At 50.6% G+C, this 23,801-nt stretch overlaps 1 protein-coding gene across 1 annotated transcript in view; it reads right to left on the bottom strand.

The window, feature by feature from the left end:
- Positions 1 to 23,801, bottom strand: part of col11a1a (collagen, type XI, alpha 1a) — a 217,187-nt gene that overhangs the window by 155,328 nt on the left and 38,058 nt on the right. Inside the window, 3 exon segments of the mRNA XM_052013124.1 lie at positions 482 to 583; positions 1,435 to 1,554; positions 5,148 to 5,276. Coding sequence (XP_051869084.1) covers positions 482 to 583; positions 1,435 to 1,554; positions 5,148 to 5,276 — 351 coding nt within the window.

The following is a 23,801-nucleotide window of genomic DNA, read 5'->3' as shown; positions in this document are numbered from 1 at the left end:
CCTTGTTCCTGGAACCTGCTCCTAGACAGGACAGGGAGCAGTGGGGCTCAGCAGAGGGTTCTGAATCAAACAAAGTACGAGACAATGTTAAAACATTCCACGGGCAGGCACAACATATCCTCCTGCAGCAATTAACAATCATACTTCTGTTAACATGAAACAGTGCTGAGGAAGTGAACAAGCCTGCAGATTTCAAACAAATTCACCAATTTGTTGCCACCAAGATCTGACATTCCAAAAAAGATAAAACCATACCGCAAATCCGCCACGCTCTCCATGCGCAGTTTCAGCTTGGGTGAGATGGTTCCGGGCTTGAGTCTCAGTGCTGAAATTCTTGTGCAGCTTCCTCGAAGTCCTCACCTTCCGTTATCCAGGCACCCACACCTCCTCCATGTGGCTTCTTCCCCTACCTCCTACCCCAACCTCTGGAGCTGACCTCCAAACAAACCTCTCCCCTCATCTCCCTCTGGCTGCACCTTACCTCATTGGCTTTCTCTCTAGCCGACGAAGAGCTGGTTGTTTCTTCAACGATTTCATAGTAATAATCCTCCACCTGCTGCTCTGGCAAGACATTGTTCACTTCCTGGGGAGACAGAGAGGAGGGACTTTAATCCCGGGCCTATCACCGATCTCCGGGAATGCCGCAGGTTGATAGACTGGGAGAGAGGGCCACGAGGTGAACAGGTTCATCAGAGATCTTCCAGTCTTCACCTGGAAAGATCTTGATCACGTTGGCTACCTTTTCCCCCAGCTGGACTTTGGTAAAGGTCTGCTGGTTGAACTGCTCCTGCTCCCTCTTCTGAGATGTGAATGTTTGTTTGGAAGGAACCTTTGTTGCTACGACCATAGTGTTAGTTTGCCCAGAAATCGTCTTCTCTTTGAAGAATGAAATAGGTTTCCTTGTCTGAAAAATGTACTGAGATGGAATGCAGAGACATGAATAACATGAGGGGTTGTGGAGGGTGGTGGGAGTGGGGGAGACGGAGGTGGAGGGAGGGAGGATGGGGAAGGGGAGAGGGAGGGAGGATGGGGAAGGGGAGAGGGAGGGAGGATGGGGAAGGGGAGAGGGAGGTGGATGGAGGAAGGGGAGAGGGAGGTGGAGGGAGGGAGGATGGGGGAAGGGGAGAGGGAGGTGGAGGATCGGGGAAGGGGAGAGGGAGGATTGGGGAGGAGTAGGGGAGGGAGAATGAGGGAGGGATGGAACATGAAGGAGAGATGAAGGAAATGGAGGTAGGGATGGAGGGAAGGAGGGAAGTGCGGGAAGGGCGGAGTGGAGGAGGGGAAGGGCGGAGTGGAGGGAGGGAAAGGGTGGGAGAGACAGCAATGGAGACACAAGAATGACATGACAAGACTGACATGGAGCTGAGCAGAGATGGGAGAGACTGACGGACAAAGTACAGACCATGCTGGACAGAGGACCGGTCTCCTGGTTACCTGGATTGGGCTTTCTGCCCCTTCCATTGTTGGGTTTTCCTCAGCCAGGTGATGGTAATACTGTGCAAAGTCTGCGTCACTATCACCATAGTCATATTCCAGGGTCTCTTCCAGAGGGTACTGTGTGGTGAGGGCAGAGCGCGATCACAGTTAGCGATAGCTTGGTGGAGACAGGTTCAGAAGTCACCTGATCCAACGCCACCAGAAATATGTCCAGCTAGTCGAGGAGAAGCACCTCAGTCCTTGGCCTGTGGATGGGTGATGGACAATTGCATTGCAGCTGGCCACCTTCCTGCACCAACGTCAGTGCAAGGACAGGTGTGCATTGTGAACCACTCCATCTACAAGACCCCACCAAGACCATATTTCCATTAGTTCAGCAACGTGCGTGATGAGGAGAGCTGAGGAGGGAGAATGGAGGTTGGCAGTGGGCTGGTGTGTGGAACAGACGCATTTCCTAACTGAGACCTCTACCTTGAGGGGTCGGTGATGAGGGGAGTGGATGCCCAACTGAAGGAGACTGGGTAACAACCCTCAACAGGGAGGATTATCTACAGGGGCAGGGAAGTGGGACCAACCAGGCAGGTTGGAAGGCCTTCCCAATGGAAGACAAACTGAACCAACTCATCAGGTCGGGTAGCACCAGTGGAGCAAGAAACAGTCACATTTCAGTTCACACTTTGAAATGGGATGTTTCTGTGCTTTGAGATCTGGGTGTGGTGGACGTCCATTGGTCCCCTTGTCCTGCAGACCGACTCATTGAACACGCCCACTGGAAGTGATTCCTCCAGCAGAGTTCTCTCAGGGTGGCACAGGCAGTGGGCTCATCACCCCCCACCCACCCACCCCAAGGCATGACCCCAGGGACCACAGGCCAGGGAGCTGACACTGGGGTAGTCCTGGCACAAGGAGATCCCGCTCCCTCTGATGGAGAGTGAGAATGATGGTGAGAGTGGGGGGGTAATGACTGTGGGGGGGGGGGGGGGGCACAGGCAGGGGGCCAGCAGCAGCAGGGCTGAACGGCCTCGTGCGTGTGCGGGGGGGAGATGCAGGCACCAAACTCAGGCAGTTGGGAATATGAGTGGGAGTGGGTAGTAAGATCCTGTCATGGGGGGGGGGGGGGGTCAATGGTCAATGAGGGAAGAGGGAGAGCATTGTGGAGAGAGGGTCGTGGGGGACAATCTGGAGAGAGGGTCTGTGGGGGAGGAGGGTCAGGGGAGGGTGGGGGTCACAAGCCTTGGGGTGGGTGGGAGGTGGTGAGCCCGCTGCCTGTGCCCCACCCTGAGAGAACTCTGCTGGAGGAATCACTTCCAGTGGGCTTGTTCACTGAGCCGGTGTGGGACAAGGTGACTGATGGGTTCCACCACAGCTGCCACCGCACCCAGAACTCAACGTAAAGCACAGAAAGAGCCCATTTCAAAGTGTGAACTGAAATGTTGGCTGTTTCTTGCTCCACTGAGCGCCAGATGAGCGGTTCAACTTGTCTTCCATTGGGAGGAGGGAGAGGGTCGGGAGGGTCTGTGGGGGAGGTGAGGGGGAGGTGAGAGGGGAGAGTCGGTGGGAGATTGGGTGGGAAGTCAGGGGAGGGTCGGGAGGGTCAGGGGAGAATTGGAGGAAGGGTCGGGGAGAATTGGACAGAGAATAGGGGGAGGGGGGGGGACAGTGTGCGGCGTCAGGGCTTTGGGGGGGGTTGGGTTCAGTGGAGGTGTGGGGTGTTAGTTGGCGGTCAGCAGGGTGTCAGCAGTCTTAAGCAGAGTCAGTGCAGGGTCAGCGGGGGTCAGTGCAGGGTCAGATGGCTGGCAGTGAGTCTGGAGCTGGAATCCTGGGAGTGAAACTTCACTCCAGATTTGAAAAGTGAAGTCTCAGTGAGGGGGGGGGATGAACCCCACCTCTCCCTGACTCCCGCCCCCCCAACTCCAACTCTCCCCTGACCCCAACCCCGCTGTTAATCCCCCCATCCCTCCCTATCAGCCTATCCCCTGGCCAGACCACTGCCCCTCCCCACCCTCCACTCAACCCAACACCTCAGAACACACCCTCTGTCACAGTCTCACTCTCCCCTTTACTCACCCCTCCCTCACCCTCCCCCATTCACTGCCCCCTCCGCTCCCCCTCCCTCACTCCCCCCACTCCTCGTCCTCAGATCTCCCCTCCCTCGCTCCCACCCTTACCCCTCCAATTTCCCCCCCACACCCTCTCCCCTCCACTCCCCCCTTCCTCGCTCCACCCTCAGCCCCCCCACCTCCTCCCACACCTCCCTCACATCCCTCTGTAGTCAGCATAATCAAAGACCCCACCCACCCGGTCATTCTCTCTTCTCTCCTCTTCCATCAGGCAGAAGATACAGGAGCCTGAGGGCACGTACTACCAGGCTCAAGGACAGCTTCTACCCCGCTGTGATAAGACTATTGAACGGTTCCCTTATACAATGAGATGGAATCTGACCTCACGATCAACTTTGTTGTAACCTTGCACCTTATTGCACTGCACTTTCTCTGTAGCTGAGACACTTTGTACTGTTATTATTTTTACCTGTACTACATCAATGCACTCTGTACTAACTCAATGTAACTGCACTGTGTAATGAATTGACCTGTACGATCGGTATGCAAGACAAGTTTTTCACTGCACCTCAGTACAAGTGACAATAATAAACCAATACCAATACCACCTCCTCACTAACAGAGGTACAGGTGGAAAGAATGGGTACAGGCAGTGTGGGATACAGGTAGAGAGGGGTATAGGCAGAGAGGGGTACAGACAGTGTGGGGATACAGGCAGAGAGGGGTACAGGCAGTGTGGGGATACAGGCAGAGAGGGGTACAGGCAGTGTGGGGATACAGGTCCAGAGGGTACAGGCAGTGTGGGGATACAGGCAGAGAGGGGTATAGGCAGAGAGGGGTACAGGCAAGAGGGGTACAGGCAGAAGGACCGAGAGTGTGAGTGGGGGAGAGCATGAAAGAGGGACAGAGTGGCACCAGATGCTGACCAGAGCTTGTAGTGTTACCCCAGCACAGCCTCCCCCCCACCCGCAATGACCTCCCCACTCCCACCCTCCCTCCCTTCCCCCTCCCACCCTCTCTCCCTCCTTCCCTCCCACCCTCCCTCCCTCTCACCCTCCCACCCTCCCTCCCTTTCACCCTCCTCCTCTCTCCCACCCTCCCTCCCTCTCCCTCCCTCCACCCTCCTCCCTCCCTCCCACCCTCCCTCCCTCTCACCCTCTCTCCCTCCCTCTCCCTCCCACCCTCCCTCCCTCTCTCCTTCTCTCCCGCCCTCCCTCCCTCTCCCTCTCACCCTCTCTCCTTCCCTCCCACCCTCCCTCCCTCTCCCTCTCACCTCTCTCCTTCCCCCACCTCTCTCTCTCCCACCCTCTCTCCCTCCTTCCCTCCCACCCTCCCTCCCTCTCCCTCTCACCCTCTCTCCCCCACCCTCCCTCCCTCCTTCCCTCTCACCCTCCCTCCCTCTCCCTCCCACCCTCCCTCACTCTCCACCTCATTCTCTCCTTGCCTTGATCTCTCTCTCCTCCCTCTTCATTTACCTCACTCTCTCTCCTTTCCTCACTCTTGCCCTCTCCCTCTCTCTCCCTCACCCTCTCTCCTCTCCCCCCCCTCTCTTCTCTCTGTCTGCCGCCCCCCACCACCCCACCATCACACCCCCACCCCTCCCTGTCTCTTTCTCCCTGCTCCGCGCCTTATCAGGGTGATGTGACTGACCTCGGTGATCTGTGCTTCCTGTGCCTGTGGTAGCTGGGGCAGTGGAGTGTTGCAGTCAGGGCTATAATGGTCACAGTAATCGTACGCTGCTCGGGGATCTGGAACAATCAACAGTTGCTGGATATCCCCCTGAAAACACCGAAACAAGAGTTAGATTCCCATAGAAACCATTGCCAGTGGCATTGCAGTCAAAAGCAGCTTGCAGCTGCCAACACTCCACACACCAGAGCTCAGCACAGTCAATCACAGACACAGCACACTCAGAGAGAAGACAGATCCAGAGGAGATTCCCAGTAAAATACAAAACATTCAGGAGGTCAGGCAGAACCTGTGGGATGGTTTCATGTTGAGGACTGTCATCTTGTTTACAATGGTTTTCACTGAAGACAAATCATGGTGTCAGCTTGACTCAGACAAACACAGGCAGCTCTTCGTAATAGGTCCTCGACTCTGTCTCCATCCCAGTGAGAAAGCGATTAAACCACCCCTTTGATTTGAATATACAAAAGTTTATTCTCTGAAAGCACTGCCAAATGACATCCAGTGTCAAAACTACAACAACTAACATAAGAAATAAAAACTACGCAGACATATTCTAACTACAAAAGTACAACAGAGAACGCTAACTAATGACAGCGAAACGCACTACTTCAGGTAAGAATCCACGACACGTGCGATCCTCTGGGGGCCAACTCATCGCGGAGCTCAGCCAGGGTGCCCGTGGATACCTCAAGCTCCCTCTCCTAGGACACCCGGGCGCGGACGTAAGCACGGAAATTAAACCTCCCCTTTTTTTAAAAATATAAATGTTTATTAACTAAAAGCACTACAAAAGGACAACCAGTTACAATACACTACAGCTAATATAGAGAGATTAGAAAACAAACTAAGCAGCTACATAACTACAGCAAAAAAACGTGAACTAAACACCCACGAAACACACACGCAAACACAGCAGAGAAAAACAACTGCTAAACGCACCATGCAACACTTCAGAGAAGAATCGCATTCTCACCATCCACAACACACACGATTCCCTGAGGGGCCCACTGAGGGCAGAACTCAACCAAGGTGCCTGCGGAGACCGCATGCTCCTTCTCCAAGGACACCCACACGCTCACGTAAGCACGGAAGACGGGCAGGCAGGCGGAACAGCCTGAACCTTCGGCCGCCCGTCGCCATGTCCCGTGGATGGCCAGCTTGGCCAGGCCCAGCAGAAGACCCACCAGGAGATCCTCCACACGCCCCGCCCCGCGCCACACCAGGTGACCGTAGATCAGCAGCGTCGGGCTGAAGTGCAGCCAGAACTTGAGCAGCAGCCATTTCAGATACGCAAAGGGGGGCTACAACCTTCCATACTCCACGTACATGTGGTACACCGTCTCCTCCCAGCCGCAGAAGTGACAGGCAGCCGAGGTGTTGGTGAACCGGCTCTGGAAACAGTTCCACAGCACCGCCCGGTGCAACACCCTCCACCCCAGGTCCCCGATGTAAAGGGGGAGAACTCCCATGTAGAGACACTTCCACCGGGGAATTAAACCTCCCCTTTTTTTTGTATAAAACATTTATTAGCTAAAAGCACTACAGAAGACTACAAATATCAAAAGTATACATCTAATACAGAAAGGATCATCTAGTCAACTACAGAACTTCAGAGATTTCTGTAAACTAACACCAGCGAAAACACACATATGTCATTACGCCCGCTACCGCAACACTCAATACTTCATATCAAAATCGTATTGGTGTCGTCCATGACACACTCGATCCCCTGAGGGGCCCACTGAGCGCGGAACTCGGCCAGGGCACCCGCGGAGACAGCATGCTCCCTTTCCAAAGACACCCGCGTGCGCACATAACCACGGAAGACATGCAGGCAGGCCGTCCTGCCAGAACACTCGGCCGCCCACCGTCGCGTCCCGCGAATGGCCAGCTTGGCCAGGCCCAACAGAAGACCCACCAGGAGATCCTCTGCACGCCCCGCCTTCCGCCCCTTTTTTAATACAAAACGTTTATTCGCTAAAAGCACTACAAAAGACAACCAATATCAATACATTACAGATAATACAGAAAGAAACAACTAAGCAACTACATAACTATAGAGAATAATGCAAACTAATACCGCGAAACACACTACGCCCGCTACCGCCACCACACACTTCAGAACAAAATCACATTGGTACCATCCATGACACACGCGATCCCCTGAGGGGCCCACCGAGCGCGGAACTCAGCCAGGGTGCCCTTGGAGACTGCGTGCTCCCTCTCCAAAGACACCCGCGCACGCACGTAAGCACGGAAGACGGGCAGGCAGGCCGACCGGCCGGAACCCTCGGCCGCCTGTCGCCGCGTCCTGTGGATGGTCAGCTTGGCCAGGCCCAGCAGGAGACCCACCAGGAGATCCTCCTCAGTACCGCCCCTTTGTTTTAACAAAACGTTTATTCACTGAAAACACTACAAAAAACACCCAACATCAAATACGGCACATCTAATACAGAAAGAAACTAGGCAAAACTAATACCTGTGCAACACTACGCCCCCCACCGCAACACTCAATACTTCATATCAAAATCACATTGGTGACATCCACGACACACACGATCCCCTGAGGGGCCCACCGAGGGCGGAACTCAGCCAGGGTGCCCACGGAGACCGCATGCTCCCGTTCCAAAGACACCTGCGTGTGCGCGTAAGCGCGGAAGACGGGCAGGCAGGCAGACCGGCTGGTACCCTCAGCCGCCCACCGCCACGTCCCATGGATGGCCAGCTTGGCCAGGCCCAGCAGAAGACTCACCAGGAGATCATCCTCAGTACCGCCCCTTTTTTTGTATAAAACATTTATTAGCTAAAAGCACTACAGAAGACTACAAATACCATATATATACATCCAATACAGAAAGGACCAGCTAGTCAATGGCAGAACTTCAGAGATCACCATAAACTAACACCCGCGAAAACACACATACGTCACCACGCCCACTACCGCAACACTCAATACTTTATATCAAAATCGTATTGTGTCGTCCACGACACGTGCGATCCCGAGGGGCCCACCAAGTGCAGAACTTGGCCAGGGCGCCCGCGGAGACCGCGTGTTCCCTCTCTGAACACACCCGCACGCGCATGTAAGCGCGGAAGACGGGCAGGCAGGCAGACCGGCCAGTACCCTCGGCCACCCGTCATCATGTCCCGTGGATGGCCAGCTTGGCCAGGCCCAGCAGGAGACCCACCAGGAAATCCTTCTCAGTACCGCCCCTTTTTTTTAATATAAACGTTTATTCGCTAAAAGCACTACAAAAAGACAACCAGTGTCAATACACTACATCTAATACAGAAAAGAAGAAACTAAGCAACGACATACTACGGTAGAGAATGCAAACTCATACTAACAAAACACACACGCAACGCTACACCCGTTAACGCAACACGCAACGCTTCAGATAAGAATCGCGTTCGTACCGTCCACAACACACACGCGATCCCCTGAGGGGCCCACCTAGCGCGGAACTCGGCTAGGGTGCCTGCGGAAACCATATGCTCCCTCTCTAGACGCACCCACGTGCGCAGGTAAGCGTGGAAGACGGGCAGGCAGGCAGACCGGCCAGTACCCTCGGCCGCCTGCCGTCGCGTCCCGTGGATGGCCAGCTTGGCCAGGCCCAGCAGAAGACCCACCAGCAGATCCTCCTCAGTACCGCCCCGACCACAGTGTGACCCTCCCTCAGTACTACCCCTCCCACAGTGTGACCCTCCCTCAGTACTGTCCCCCCCACCCCACAGTAGAGCATTGCAGCCTCATTCCCCACCCACAGGGATGAATGTGTTCCTGTGGAATTCCAGGAGGGTGTGGAAATGCTTTGGCAATATTTTAGTGATAAGACCATGAGACATCAGAGCAGAATTAGGCCATTCGGCCCATCAAGTCTGCTCCACCATTCGATCATGGCTGATTTATTTTTTCCTCTCACCCCCATTCTCCTGCCTTCTCCCCGTAACCTTTGACACCCTCACTAATCAAGAACCTGTCAACCTCTGCTTTAAACACACCCAATGACTTGGCCTCCACAGCCATCTGTGGCAATGGATTCCCCAGATTCACCTCTAAAGAAATTCCTCCTCATCTCAGTTCAAAGGGACGTCCTTCTATTCTGAGGCTGTGCCCTCTGATCCTAGACTTCCCCACTACTGGAAACATCCTCTCCACGTCCACTCTATCCAGGCCTTTCAATATTCGGCAGATTTCAATGAGATTCCCCCCCTCATCCTTCTAAACTCCAGTGAGTACAGGCCCAGAGCCATCAAACACTCCTCATATGTTAACCCTTTCATTCCCAGGATCATTCTCATGAACCTCCTCTGGACCCTCTCCAACACCAACACATCCTTCCTTAGATATGGGGCCCAAAGCAGCTCACAATACTCCAGATGTGATCTGACCAATGTCTCAGCGTTACATCCTTGCTGTCCTTGGCTGCAGTGCACAAGCAGCGTCCCTGAGGATGATGAGGAACAGATTTCTCACAGCCACTCTGTGCTCTGCAGCAGGTTTCCTGAGCATCTGGGGAACATTAAAAACAACCACAGAGGCAATCTTCTCACACTTGTTCTCTAGAATTAACTGCTAATTACTAGTTTGTAAACTATAAACTGCAACATTTTGGATCTGTGTCTCCCTGGATTGTCAATCTGAGTTTACGAGCAATTCTCCAGGGTTCCAGCTTCCAGTTTACACAGAGACACAGGCAGACAGATCACACAAACTACAAATGCTTTCAACAGTGAAACAAATTGATTTAGCACATAATCCCAGTGAGTGCACAGATTCAACAGAGTGAACGAGGACACATTAACAGGCAGAGAGCGGGCAAGGATTTGACTCTTCAGTTTCCAATGGTGATAGTTTGACACTCTGCCTGGAGCCCGCGAGTTCAGCCGGGGACAAGAGTCTCGTGAAGGTCACGAAAGACATGACTCAGGTCACAAGGCAAAGGGCGGTCCCAGTTGGAACCAGGCGGTGCTAGGAGTGCTGTGTACAGGTCTGCGTGTGAGCATGCTGAGAGTGCTGTGTACAGGTCTGTGTGTGAGCATGCTGAGAGTGCTGTGTACAGGTCTGTGTGTGAGCATGCTGAGAGTGCTGTGTACAGGTCTGTGTGTGATGCACAGGGAGAGCTGTGTACAGGTCTGTGTATGACTGCGCTGGGAGTGCTGTGTACAGGTCTGTGTATGACTGCGCTGGGAGTGCTGTGTACAGGTCTGTGTGTGAGCATGCTGAGAGTGCTGTGTACAGGTCTGTGTGTGACGCACAGGGAGAGCTGTGTACAGGTCTGTGTATGACTGCGCTGGGAGTGCTGTGTACAGGTCTGTGTATGACTGCGCTGGGAGTGCTGTATACAGGTCTGTTTGTGACACAAAGGCAGTGCTGTGTACAGGACTGTGTGTGACTCGTGGGGAGGGCTGGGTACAGGTCTGTGTGTGACCGCGCAGGGAGTGCTGTGTACAGGAACATGTGACGTTGCGGGATGGGCTCTGTCAGGCAGATTGGGAGCAGCCCCATGGGAGATACTGTTCCCAATCCCTGGACATTAGGCTGTTCATTGATGGAATTCTAGGCTGGAGATTCCCACTCCCTTCCCTGGCCATTTTCCTGGAGTTAACCGATTAAGGGATTAAGGGTTCCAATGCCAGTGTATCCTAAGAGTCTTGGAGTAATACAGCATGGAAACAGGCCCTTCAGCCCAACTGGTCCATGCCAACCACAGCAACCTGCTAGTCCCAGTTGCCCACGTTTGGCCCATACCTCTCCAAGCCCCTCCCCTCTGGGTACCTATCCAAACGCCTCAAACGTTGCAATTGTACCCGCCTCGACCACTTCCTCTGGAAGCTCATTCCAGGCACTCACCACCCTCTGTGTAAAGAAGTTACCTCTCAGGTCTCTTTTAAATCTCTCCCCTCTCATTTTGTGTCTGTGATCTCCCTACATATTGGGGAGCCTATAGTACAACCCCCCTTCTTGGTTCTGAGTTCCATCCATATCACCTCACTGGAGAACTCCCAGGAATGTTCTCACTGAGTACTGGGGTGTTCTTGGATGGCACAGACATGGTGGGACGATGGGCCTGTTCTGTGTTCCATGTACACCTTTGGCTCTCTTTAATCAAGGGAGAGGTTGGCTGCACCAGAGTCCCCAACCCTGGGGAATAGACGATGACCGTCCACCTTATCCATACCCCTCATGAGGTCACCCCTCATTCTCCTATGCTTCAAGGAATAAAGATCCAGCGTGGCCGACCTCTCCCTTTATTAAATAAGAGGGCCAAAAGTGTACATAGAACACAGAACAGGAGGGTAGGACCGATCAGGGATAAAAGAGGAAACGTGCCTGGAGTCGGAAGAGGTAGGGGAGGTCCTTAATGAATACTTTGCTTCAGTGTTATCCAGAGAGAGAGACCTTGATGTTTGTGAGGATGGTGTACGACAGGCTGATATGCTGGGGCATGTCGACGTGAGGAAGGAGGATGTGCTGGAACTTTTGAAAAACATTAGGATAGATAAGTCACCAGGGCCGGACAGGATATATCCAAGGTTATTACAGGAAGTGAGGGAAGAGATTGCTGCACCTTTGGCAACGATCTTTTCATCCTCACTGGCCACAGTAGTAGTGTCAGATGATTGGAGGGTGGCAAATGTTGTTCCTTTCATTAAGAAAGGAAGTAGGGATAACCCTGGGAATTTCAGACCAGTGAGTCTTACTTCAGTGGTGGGCAAATTACTGGAGAAGATTCTTGGAGACGGGATTTATGGGCATTTGGAGAAGCATAGGCTGATTAGGGACAGTCAACATGGCTTTGTGAGGAGCAGGTCATGCCTCACGAGCCTGATTGAATTCTTTGAGGATGTGACAAAGCACATTGATGAAGGTAGAGCAGTGGATGTGGTGTACATGGATTTTAGTAAGGCATTTGATAAGGTTCCTCATGGAAGGCTTATTCAGAAAGTCAGGAGGCATGGGATCCAGGGAAACTTGGCTGTATGGATTCAGAATTGGATGGCCCATAGAAGACAGAGGGTGGTGGTAGATGGAGCATATTCTGCCTGGAGGTCGGTGACCAGTGGTGTTCCGCAGGGATCTGTTCGTGGACCCCTGCTCTTTGTGATTTGTGTAAATGACTTGGATGAGGCTGTGGAAGGGTGGGTTAGTAAGTTTGCTGATGATACAAAGGTTGGTGGTGTTGTGGATGGTATAGAAGGCTGCTGTAGGTTACAACAGGACATTGATAGGATGCAGAGCTGGGCTGAGAAGTGGCAGATGGAGTTCAACCCAGATAAGTGTGAAGTGATACACTTCAGGAGATTGAATTTGAAGGCAGAATACAAGGTTAATGGCAGGACTCTTAGCAGTGTGGAGGAGCAGAGGGATCTTGGGATCCATGTCCATAGATCCCTCAAGGTTGTCACGCAGGTCGATAGGGTTGTTAAAAGGCGTATGGTGTGTTGGCCTTTATTAGTCGGGCAATTGAGTTCAAGAGCCGCGAGGTAATGTTGCAGCTCTGTAGAACTCTGGTTAGACCACACTTGGAATATTGTGTTCAGTTCTGGTCGTCTCATTATAGGAAGGATGTAGAAGTTTTAGAGAGGGTGCAGAGAGTGGTGGGTGTGTGGAACGCACTGCTGGCAGAGGTGGTGGAGGCAGATACACTGGGGACATTTAAGAGACTCTTAGACACATGAATAATAAAGAAATGGGGGGGCTATGTGGGAGGGAAGGGTTAGACAGATCTTAGAGCAGGATAAAATGTCGGCACAACATTGTGGGCTGAAGGGCCTGTACTGTGCTGTAGTGTTCTATGTTCTAGAACAGGATAACACATGGGATCCAGGGGGAACTAGCCAATTGGATCCAAAACTGGCTTGGTGGAAGGAATCAGAGGCAGTGGAGGGTTGTTCAGATTGGAGACCTGTGACCAGTGGTGTGCCGCAGGGATCGGTGCTGGGTCCCCTGTTTTTTCTCATATATAGAGATACTTTGAATGAGAATGTAGTTGGCAAGCATGGTACTTTGTGGAATGCTCCAAAATTGGTGGTATAGTGGACTGTAACAAAGATTACATCAAACAGTAGAGCACAGGAACTGGCTCTTCGGCCCACAATGTTGTGCTGAATTAATGAGAGTCAAAGAGCGTTGTGTACAGGAGTGTGTGACTGCGCTGGGAGGGCTATGTACAGGAGTGTGTGACAGCACTGGGAGGGCTGTGTACAGGAGTGTGTGACTGCACTGGGAGGGCTGTGTACAGGAGTGTGTGACTGCGCTGGGAGGGCTGTGTACAGGAGTTATAGAATTATACAGAACAGCAACAGGCCCCTCAGCCCACACTGACCAAGATCCCCATCTAAGCTAGTCCCATGCCTGTGTTTAGCCCATATCCCTCTAAACCTTTACTATCCATGGACCTGTCCAGGTACCTTTTAAATGTTGTTAATGTACCTGCCTCAACCACTTCCTCTGGCAGCTCGTTCCAATACTGACCACCCTCTGGGTGAAAAAGTTGCCCCTCAGGCTCCTGTTAAATTTCTCCCCTCTCACCTTATACCTATGCCCTAGAGTCCTGATTCCCCAACCCTGCGAAAAAGACTGTGTACATTCACCCTATCTATGCCCCTCATGACTTCATACACCTCTGTAAAATCTCCCCTCATTCTCCTACACTCAAATGAAAAACTTCCCAACCTGCTCAAATTTTAAATTAAACTAGTAAATAAATGCTTTAACTGAACGAATCCCTTCTGCCTACACAATGTCCACATCCATCCATTCATGTGCCTATCTAAGAGCTTCTTGAATGTCTCTACCATATTTTCCTCCACCTCCACCCAAGGCAACACATTCCAGGCACCCACCGCTCTCTGTGTAAAAAAAACTTGCCCCACACATCACCTTTGAACTTACCCCCGCTCAACTTAAATGCATGTCTTTTAGTATTAGACATTTCAACCCTGGGAAAAAGATACCGGCTGTCAACTCTGTCTATGCCTCTCATAAATTTATAAACCTCTATCAGATCTCCCCTCTGCCTCTGCCACTCCAGAGAAAACAACACAAGTTTGTCCAACCTCTCCTTACAGCTCATACCCTCCAATCCAGGCAGCATCCTAGTAAACCTCTTCTGCACCCTTCCCAAAGCCTCCACATCTTTCTTATAATGGGGCTACCAGAACTGAATGCAAAGCTCTTTTGAAAGACATTTGGACAAGTACGTGGATAGGAAAGGTTTAGAGGAATATGGGCCAAACACTGGGAAATGGGACTAGCTCAGTAGGAAACTTAGTTGGCATGGATGAGTTAGGCCAAAGGATTTTTCTATGCTGCATGATTCTGTAACTCTGTGACAAAGGTGCCATTCTGAACTAATCCCATCTGCTTGCACATTGTCCATATCCCATTTTCCCTACGCGTTTATGTGCCTCTCCAAATGCCTCTCAAACATTTATCTGCTTCCACCTCCCCTGGCAGCCCATTCTCGGCACCTACCACTCTCTGTGTAAAAAAACTTACCCCCTCTCACCTGAAAGCTACACCCTCTGGTATTTGGCATTTCCCCTGTGGCCGTTCCCCTCAATAACATGACTTTGGATACCGTTGGAGGGGATGACCTACCAGGGGAAAGCCACAGCGGCCAGGTCCCTGGCACTGAGCCTGGCTCTGTGGCACAGAAGGGAAGTAGGGAAGAAGGGGACTGCGGTAGTGACAAGGGATTCATTGGTGAGGGGAACAAACAGGAGATTTTGTGGACAAGAACGGGACTCCCAGATATTATGTTGTCTCCCAGGTGCCAGGGTCAGAGACGTCTCAGATCAAGCCGACAGCATTTCTTAAGTGGAAGGGTGGGCAGCAAAAAGTCATGGTACACGTTGGTACCAACAGGATAGGTAGGAAAAGGGATGAGGTCCTGAAGAGGGAATATAGGGAGTTGGGAAGGAAGCTAAAAATGCAGGACCTCAAGGGTGGTAACCTCTGGATTGCTGCCTGTGTCACCACCAGTGAGGGGAAGAATAGGAAGATATGGCAGATGAATGCGTGGCTGAAGTGTTGGTGCAGGGGGCAGGGTTTCAGATCTGTGGATCATTGCGATCTCTTCTGGGGAAGGTATGACCTGTACAAAAGTGACAGGTTACACCTGAACTCGAGAGGGACCAATATCCTTGCGGGGAGGTTTGCTCGAGCTGTTGGGGAGGGTTGGCAGGGGGATGGGAACCAGAGTGATAGGTCAGATGATGGAGCAGTTGGTGTAGAGGCTGTGAGGAAGGATAGGCAGTGGATACGATTGGATGAGTTGAAATGTGTTCACTTTAATGCGAGATGTGTTAAGAATAAGGGTGATGAACGTAGAGCATGGATCAGTACATGGAATTACGAATGTTGTGTCCATTACAGAGACTTGGGTGTCGCAAGGGCAGGAATGGCTGCTTGATGTTCTGAGGTTTAAATGTGTCAGAAGGGATAGGAAGGGAGGTAAAAGAAGTGGGGGAGTGGCTTTGCTAATCAGGGATAGTATCACAGCTGCAGAAAGGGAGGACATCGTGGAGGGATCATCTACTGAGTCAGTGTGGGTGGAAGTTAGAAACAGGCAGGAAGCAAACACTCTATTGGGAGTATTCTACAGACCCCCCCATTAACCACTGGGACTCTGAGGAGCAGATCGGGAGGCAGATTTTGGAGAGGTGCAAAAATAACAGGGCTTTTGTCACAGGTGACTTCAACTTCCCTAATATTGATTGGCACCTCCTTAGTGCAAAAGGTTTAGATGGGGCAGAATTTGTTAGGTGTGTCCAGGAAGGATTCCAGACACAGTATGTGGACAGGCCAACTAGAGGAGAGATCATATTGGATCTAGTACTGAGCAATGAACCTGGTCAGGAGACAGACCTCTCTGTTGGACAGCATTTCAGGGATAGTGACCACAACTCCCTGACCTTTCACATAAACATAGACAAGGACAGGAGCAGATGATATGGGAAACTTTCTAATTGGGGGAGGGCAAATTATGATGCTATTGGGCAGGAACTTGGGAGCATAAATTGAGAACAGATGTTCTCAGGAAAATGCGCAGCAGAAATGTGGAGGCTGTTTAGGGAACACGCATAGGGTTCTGGATAGGTTTGTCCCACTGAGAGGGAAAGGATGGGAAGGTGAAGGAACCATGGTTAACAAGAGAAGTTAAATATTAAGTCAAGAGGAAGAAGGAAACATACTTAAGGTTTAGGAAGCAAAAATCAGGCAGGGCTCTTGAGAGTTATAAGGTCGCCAGGAAGGAGTTTAAGAAGGGACTTAGCAGAGCTACAAGGGGACATGAGAAGGCCTTGGCAAGTAGAATTAAGGACAACCCCAAGGCGTTCTGCACGTACGTGAAGAACAAGAGCATGACTAGAGTGAGGGTAGGACCAAGTAGGGAGAAGGTAGGTGGGTGTCCCTGTCTCACCTGGACTCACCTATCACCTGCCAGCTTGTGTTCCTCCCCCTCCCCCCATCTTTTTATTCTGGCTTCTGCCCTCTTCCTCTCCTGTTCTGATGAATGGTCTCAATCTGAAATGTCAACTGTTTATTTCCCTCCATAGATGCTACTTGACCCGCTGAGTTCCTCCAGCATTTTGTGTGTGTTGCTCCAGATTTACAGCATCTGCAGAATGTTTTGTGTCTCAGTATATGGAACGAAATTCCTGAGGAAGTGGCTGAGATGGGTACATTATACAATATTTAAAAGGTACTTGGACAGGTACATGGATAGAAAAGGTTTAGATGGATATTGCCCAAACTCAGGCAAATGGGACCAGCTTGGGTGGGAATCAGCATGGACCAGTTGGGCTGAAGGGCCTGTTTCTGTACTGTATGACTCTATGACTCTTTGACATCCTGGTGAACCTCTTCTACACCCTCTCCAAAGTCTCCACATCCTTCCTATAATGTTGTGACCAGAACCACACACAATATTCCCAACATAGTCTGACCAAAGTTGTAGAGTTGTAGAGTTACACAGCACAGAAACAGGCCCTTCTGCCAAAATCATCATCAGGACCTCTGGACTTATGAATTTCCTCCCCCTCCCCATCTCTCCATCTCTTTCTCATCCACCTCGGGTCCTCCTCAAATTTTTGTCTCCTTTCTCATACTGCCCCTCTCCATGCCCCCATCACCCGTTTTTGCCCCCCTGCCCCTCCTGGTTCCATCTACCTACCACCTACATACCTCACCCACTGGATCCCCACCCCAATTGGGTTCCATCCGCCCTTCACCCCTCCCCTAGTGGTTCTCATTATTACCTTCCTTACTGATCAGATTCCAGCACCGGTAGTCTCTTATCTCCCTCCAGCAGCTGTCTCCACCTTCACCTTCCCCAACCCACCCCCCCACCCCCACCTGGCTCCTTCTGCCCTTTCATTGTAGAAGCAGGATATCGATCAGTTGCAGATATGGGCAGAGAAATGGAGGTGTTGCACTTTGGGAGGATAAATGTAAGGGGAAAGTGTACAGTTAATAGCAGGACCCTCAACAATGTTGATATACAGAGGGATCTTGAGGTGTATCCATAGCTCCCTGAAAGCGGCAACACAAGTGGATAGGGTGGTGAAGAAGACATATGGTGTGCTTGCCTTAATTGAGCAGGGCACTGAGTATATATGAGTCAGGAAGTCATGCTGCAACTGTATGAAACTTTAATTAGGCCACATTTGGAGTATTGTGTACAGTTCCGGTTGCCACACTATAGGAAGGATGTGAAGGCTTTGGAGAGTGTGCAGAAGAGATTCAGCAGGAAAATGCCTGGATTGGAGAGTGTTGGAGAGGTTGGACAAATTTGGATTGTTTTCTCTGGACCATCAGAGACTGAGAGGCAACCTGACAGAAATTTATAAAATTATTGGATAGGGTAGATAATCTTTTTCCCAGGGTGGAAATGCCAAATACTAGAGTCATAGAGTTATACAGCAAGGAAACAGGCCCTTCGGCCCAACTCATCCATGCCAACCAAAGTTTTCCTGAGCGAGTCCCACCTGCCTGCATTTGGCCCACGTCCCTCTAAACCTTTCCTGTCCATGTACCTGTCCAAATGTCTTTTAAACACTGTTTAAAAGACACTGTTTAAAAGACTCTACCACTTCCTCTGGCAGCTCGTTCAATATACCCACCACTCTGTGTGAAAAAGATGCCCCTCAGGTCACCTTAAATCTTTCCCCTCTCACCTTTAACCTCTGACCTTTAGTTTGAGACTCCCCAATCCTGTGCACATGCACCCTAACTAAGTCCCTCATGAGTTTATTCAACTCTATAAGACCACCCCTCAGTCTCCTACTCTCAGGCAGAAATGCCCCAGTCTGTGCACTCTCTCCCTCCATAATCTTACAATGCCTCTCTCCAATCCCCATACCCTCTGTGACAAGATCATCTGGGCACGAGCACTCACAATCTCTCATTGAAAAGACCTCTCACTTATTGGATGTTTTAACCATGAAGGAGCTGTTCCAATTAACTTTCACCACGTCCTGTCAGACTGCGATGAAATCAGCCTTCCCCCTATATAGGACCTTAACTTATAGACCAACCTTCTCCCTGTCATCACTACCTTACAACTTCCAGAATTATGATTACTCTTCCCAAACAAGGTGATCGCTATGACTATAACCCCATTGTCTTAAACTTCTCTGTAACCTCTGCAGGTGTAGGGGCTGGAGGGGGTTACAGAGATAGGGAGGGGTGTAGGGGCCGGAGGGGATTACACAGATAGGGAGAGGTATAGGGGAGGGAGGGGGTTACACAGAAAGGGAGAGGTGTAGGGACTGGAGGCGGTTACAGAGACAGGGACGGGTGTAGGGGCTGGAGGGGGTTACAGAGACAGGGAGTGGCTTGTTCAGCCATGCTGGATGGGACAGAATTAGTTGGAATATTTGATGTCTTTGACCAAGCTTTGAATCACAGCATTTGCTTATTGTTAGAACAAAGGTCTCCAGAGCATCTTGGGATCTGTGAGGAGACCCAGCCATGAGTAAACAGCATCGACACGGACAAAACTGACTGTGGAATCTCTTCCACCACACACCTGAATAACACCAGGGCTCCCACTCACAGAGATGGGAATATGTTTAATGCTAACAGTCAGGAACGGTGAACTACATCCAACACACTGCAGTCCAAGACACAGCTGCACTAAGTTCAAAGTGAAATTATATTCCAATGGCTGAGATTACTTCTGCCCAGTGTATGAGAGTGTTCAGTGTCAGGCAGACATCAGTGGACAACCCCCTCATTAGAGGACCCCGTGGGTCTCAAACCAGAGTGGAGGGAACTCTACACAGAAATCCCACATATCATTCCCAATACAGCACTCAAATAGAGGGGCAGTGCTGAGGGAGGGTCATACTGTGGGAGGGGTGGTACTGAGGAGTGTTGCACTGTGGGAGGGGCAGCACCATAGGGAGTCAACCAGTGTATCCTAAGACCATGTAGGCGGAAATTGTTGGGGCCCTGGCAGAGATATTTATATCACAAGCCATGGGTGAGGGAAGAGAGGACTGGAAAAGTGGCGAATTTAAGAAGGGCTGCAAGGGCAAGCAAGGGCATGCTGGTGAGCCTACCATCTGTGGTACCTCACCTCCCTGATGGTAGTAACAGAAGAGTACATGTCCCGAATGGTGACGGTCCTTAATGATGGATGATCTACAGAATTTGGAAAGGCAGGGACTGATTAGGGGTAGTCAGCATGACTTTGTGGGTGGGAAATCGTGGAGACCAAGAGGACTGACAAAGGCAGGGCAGTAAACATTTTCTGCATGGACATTAGCAGGGCCTTTGACAAGGCCCCATATTTCAGTCTGGCTGGAATGTTAGATCACTTGGAACTGAGGCTGAGTGAGCCAACTGGATACAAAATTGGCTTGCTGATAGGAGGCAGAGGGTGGTAGTGGGCGGTTGTTTTTCAGATTTGAGGCCTGTAATCGGTTGTGTGCCACAGGGTCGGTGCTTGGTCAGAGAGTCATAGTGTCATACAGCATGGATACAGGCCCTTCGACCTAACTGGTCCATACCAAGATTTCCATCTGAGCTCATCCCATTTGCCCACATTTGGCCCATATCCCTCTAAACTTTTCCTATTCATATACCTGTCCAAGTGTCTTTTAAATGTTACTAATGTAGAACATAGAACATAGAAAAACTACAGCGCAATTCAGGCCCTTCGGCCCACAGAGCTGTGCCGAACATGTCCCTACCCTAGAAATTACTACGCTTACCCATAGCCCTCTATTTTACTCAGCTCCATGTACCTATCTAACAGTTTCTTGAAAGACCCTATCGTATCAGCCTCCACCACCATTTCCAGCAGCCCATTCCATGCACCCACCACTCTCTGAGTAAAAAAACTTACCCCCTGACATCTCCTCTGTACCTACTCCCCAGCACCTTAAACCTATGTCCTCTTGTGGCCACCATTTCAGCCCTGGGGAAAAGCCTCTGACTACCTACCCTATCAATACCTTTCACCATCTTAATCACCTCTATCAGGTCCCCCCTCATCCTCCATCTCTCCAAGGAGAAAAGGCCGAGTTCCCTCAACCTGCTTTCATAAGGCATGCTCCACGTTCCAGGCAGCATCCTTGTAAATCTCCTCTGCACCCTCTCTATGGCTTCCACATCCTTCCTGTAGTGAGGCGACCAGAACTGAGCACAGTACTCCAAGTGGGGTCTGACCAGGGACCTATATAGCTGCAACAATACCTCACGGCTCCTTTATTCAATTTCCCGATTGATGAAGGACAATACACCATATGCCTTCTTAACCACAGAGTCAACCTGCGCAGCCACTTTGAGTGTCCCATGGACTCGGACCCCAAGATCCCTCTGATCCTCCACACTGCCAAGAGTCCTACCATTAATACTATATTCCGCCAACATATTTGACCTACCAAAATGAACCACTTCACACTTATCTGGGTTGAACTGCATCTGCCACTTCTCAGACCACCTCTGCATCCTATCTATGTCCCTCTGTAACCTCTGACATCCCTCCAAACTATCCACAACACCCCCAACCTTCGTGTCATCCGCAAACTTACTAACCCACCCCTTCACTTCCTCATCCAGGTCATTTATAAAAATCACAAAGAGTAAGGGTCCCAGTACAGATCCCTGAGGTACATCACTGGTCACTGAACTCTATACAGAATACGACCCTTCAACAACCACTCTGCCTTCTGTGGACCAGCCAGTTCTGAATCCACACTGCAATGTCCCCTTGGATCCCATGTCTCCTTACTTTCTCAATAAGCCTTGCATGGGGTACCTTATCAAACGCTTTGCTGAAATCCATATACACTACATCTACTGCTCTCCCTTCATCAATGTGTTTAGTCACATCCTCAAAAAATTCAATCAGGCTCATAAGGCAGGACCTGCTATTAACAAAGCCATGCTGACTATTCCTAATCATATTATACCTCTCCAAATGTTCTTAAATCCTGCCTCTCAGGATCTTCTCCATCAGCTTACCAACCACTGAGGTAAGACTCACCGGTCTATAATTTCCTGGGCTATCCCTACTCCCCTTCTTGTATAAGGGAACAACATCCGCAACCCTCCAATCTTCCGGAAGCTCTCCCGTCTCCATGGACGACGCTAAGATCATCGTCAGAGGCTCTGCAATCTCCTCCCTCGCCTCCCACAGCAGCCTGGGGTACATCTCATCCGGTCCCGGCGATTTATCTAAACTTGATGCTTTCCAAAAGTTTCAGCACCACCTCTTTTCTAATATCTACATGCTCAAGCTTTTCAGGCCGCTGCAAGTCCCCACTATAATCCCCCAGATCTTTTTTCCGTGGTGAATACTGATGTAAAGTATTCATTAAGTACCTCCGCTATTTCTTCCGGATCCATACACACTTTCCCACTGCTGCACTTGATAGGCCCTATCCTTTCGCATCTCATCCTCTTACTCTTCACATACTTGTCGAACGCCTTGGGGTTTTCCTTAATCCTGCCCGCCAAGGCCTTCTCATGTCCCCTTCTGGCTCTCCTAATCTCTTTCTTAAGTTCCTTCCTTTTAGCCTTGTACTCCTCCAGATCTCTAACATTACCTAGCTCTCTGTACCTTTTGTAAGCTTTTCTTTTCCTTTTGACTAGATTTATTATAGCCTTCGTACACCACAGTTCCTGTATCCTATCATGACTCCCCTATCTCATCGGAACATGTCTATGCAGAGCTCCACACAAATATCCCCTGAATATTTGCCACATATCTTCCGTACTTTTCCCAGAGAACATCTGTTCCCAATTTAATCTTCCAATTTCCTGCCTGAGAGCCTCATAATTCCTTTTACTCCAAGTAAACACCTTTCTAGCCTGTCTGTTCCTATCCCTCTCCAATGCTAACGTAAAGGAGATAGAATTATGATCACTATCACCAAAATGTTCACCCACTGAGAGATCTGACACCTGACCAGGTTCATTTCCCAATATCAAATCAAGCACAGCCTCTCCTCTTGTAGGTCTATCTACATACTGTGTCAAGAACCCTTCCTGAACACACCTAACAAACTCCATCCCATCTAAACCCCTCACTGTCTGGAGATGCCAATCCATGTTTGGGAAATTAAAATCCCCCATCACAACAACTCTGTTATTCTCACACCTTTCTAGGATCTGCTTCCCTGTCTGCTTCTCAATAACCTTGTCACTATTGGGCGGCCTATAAAAAACACCCAGTAAAGTTATCGACCCCTTCCTGTTCCTAACCTCCACCCACAGAGAATCCGTAGACAATCCCTCCACAATGTCCACCTTTTCCACAGCCGTGACACTGTCTCTGATCAACAGTGCCACTCCCCCACCTCTCTTGCCTCCCTCCCTGTCCTTCCTGAAACATCTAAAACCCGGCACTTGAATCAACCATTCCAGCCCCGGAGCTATCCAAGTCTCCATAATGGCCACCACATCATAGCCCCAAGTAACGATCCAAGCTCTAAGCTCATCCGCCTTGTTCACAACAGTCCTTGCGTTAAAATAGACACACCTCAAGCCTGTCTGAACACGTCCCTTCTCTGTCACCTGCCTATGGTACTTACTCCTAGCCTCCTCTATTTGAGAGCCAAACACCTCTTCCCCAGTCTCTCCAGTACAGATCCCACCCCCCAATGCCTCAACCATTTGCGCTGGCAGCTCATTCGGAATACACACCACCCTCTGGGTGAAAAAGTTGCCCCTCAGGTTCCAATTAAATCTCTCCCCAGTTTAAGCCCATTCCCCCTAGCTCTTGATTCCCCAACCGTGGGAAAAAGACTGTTCACCACCCTATCTATGCCCCTCATCATTTTATACACCTCCATAAGGTCATCACTTTCTCTATAACGAATGAAGTCCTAGCCTGCTCAACCTCTTACTATAATTTAGTCCCTTGAGTCCTGGCAACATCCTCATAAATCTTTTCTGTGCTCTTTCCAGCCTAATTGCATCTTTCCTATAGCAGGGTGACCAAAACTATCCCAAATGCGGCCTCACCAACATCTTGTACAACTGCAACATATCCCAACTTCTATACTCATTGCCCTCACTGATGAAGGCCAGTGTGCCAAAAGCCTTCTTCACCACCCTGTCTACCTGTACCTCCACTTTCAGGGAACCAT

Source organism: Pristis pectinata, chromosome 3 (assembly GCF_009764475.1).
Source record: "Pristis pectinata isolate sPriPec2 chromosome 3, sPriPec2.1.pri, whole genome shotgun sequence".
NCBI classification, from domain to species: Eukaryota; Metazoa; Chordata; class Chondrichthyes; order Rhinopristiformes; family Pristidae; genus Pristis; species Pristis pectinata.
This window is presented reverse-complemented; position numbering and strand designations above follow the sequence as displayed.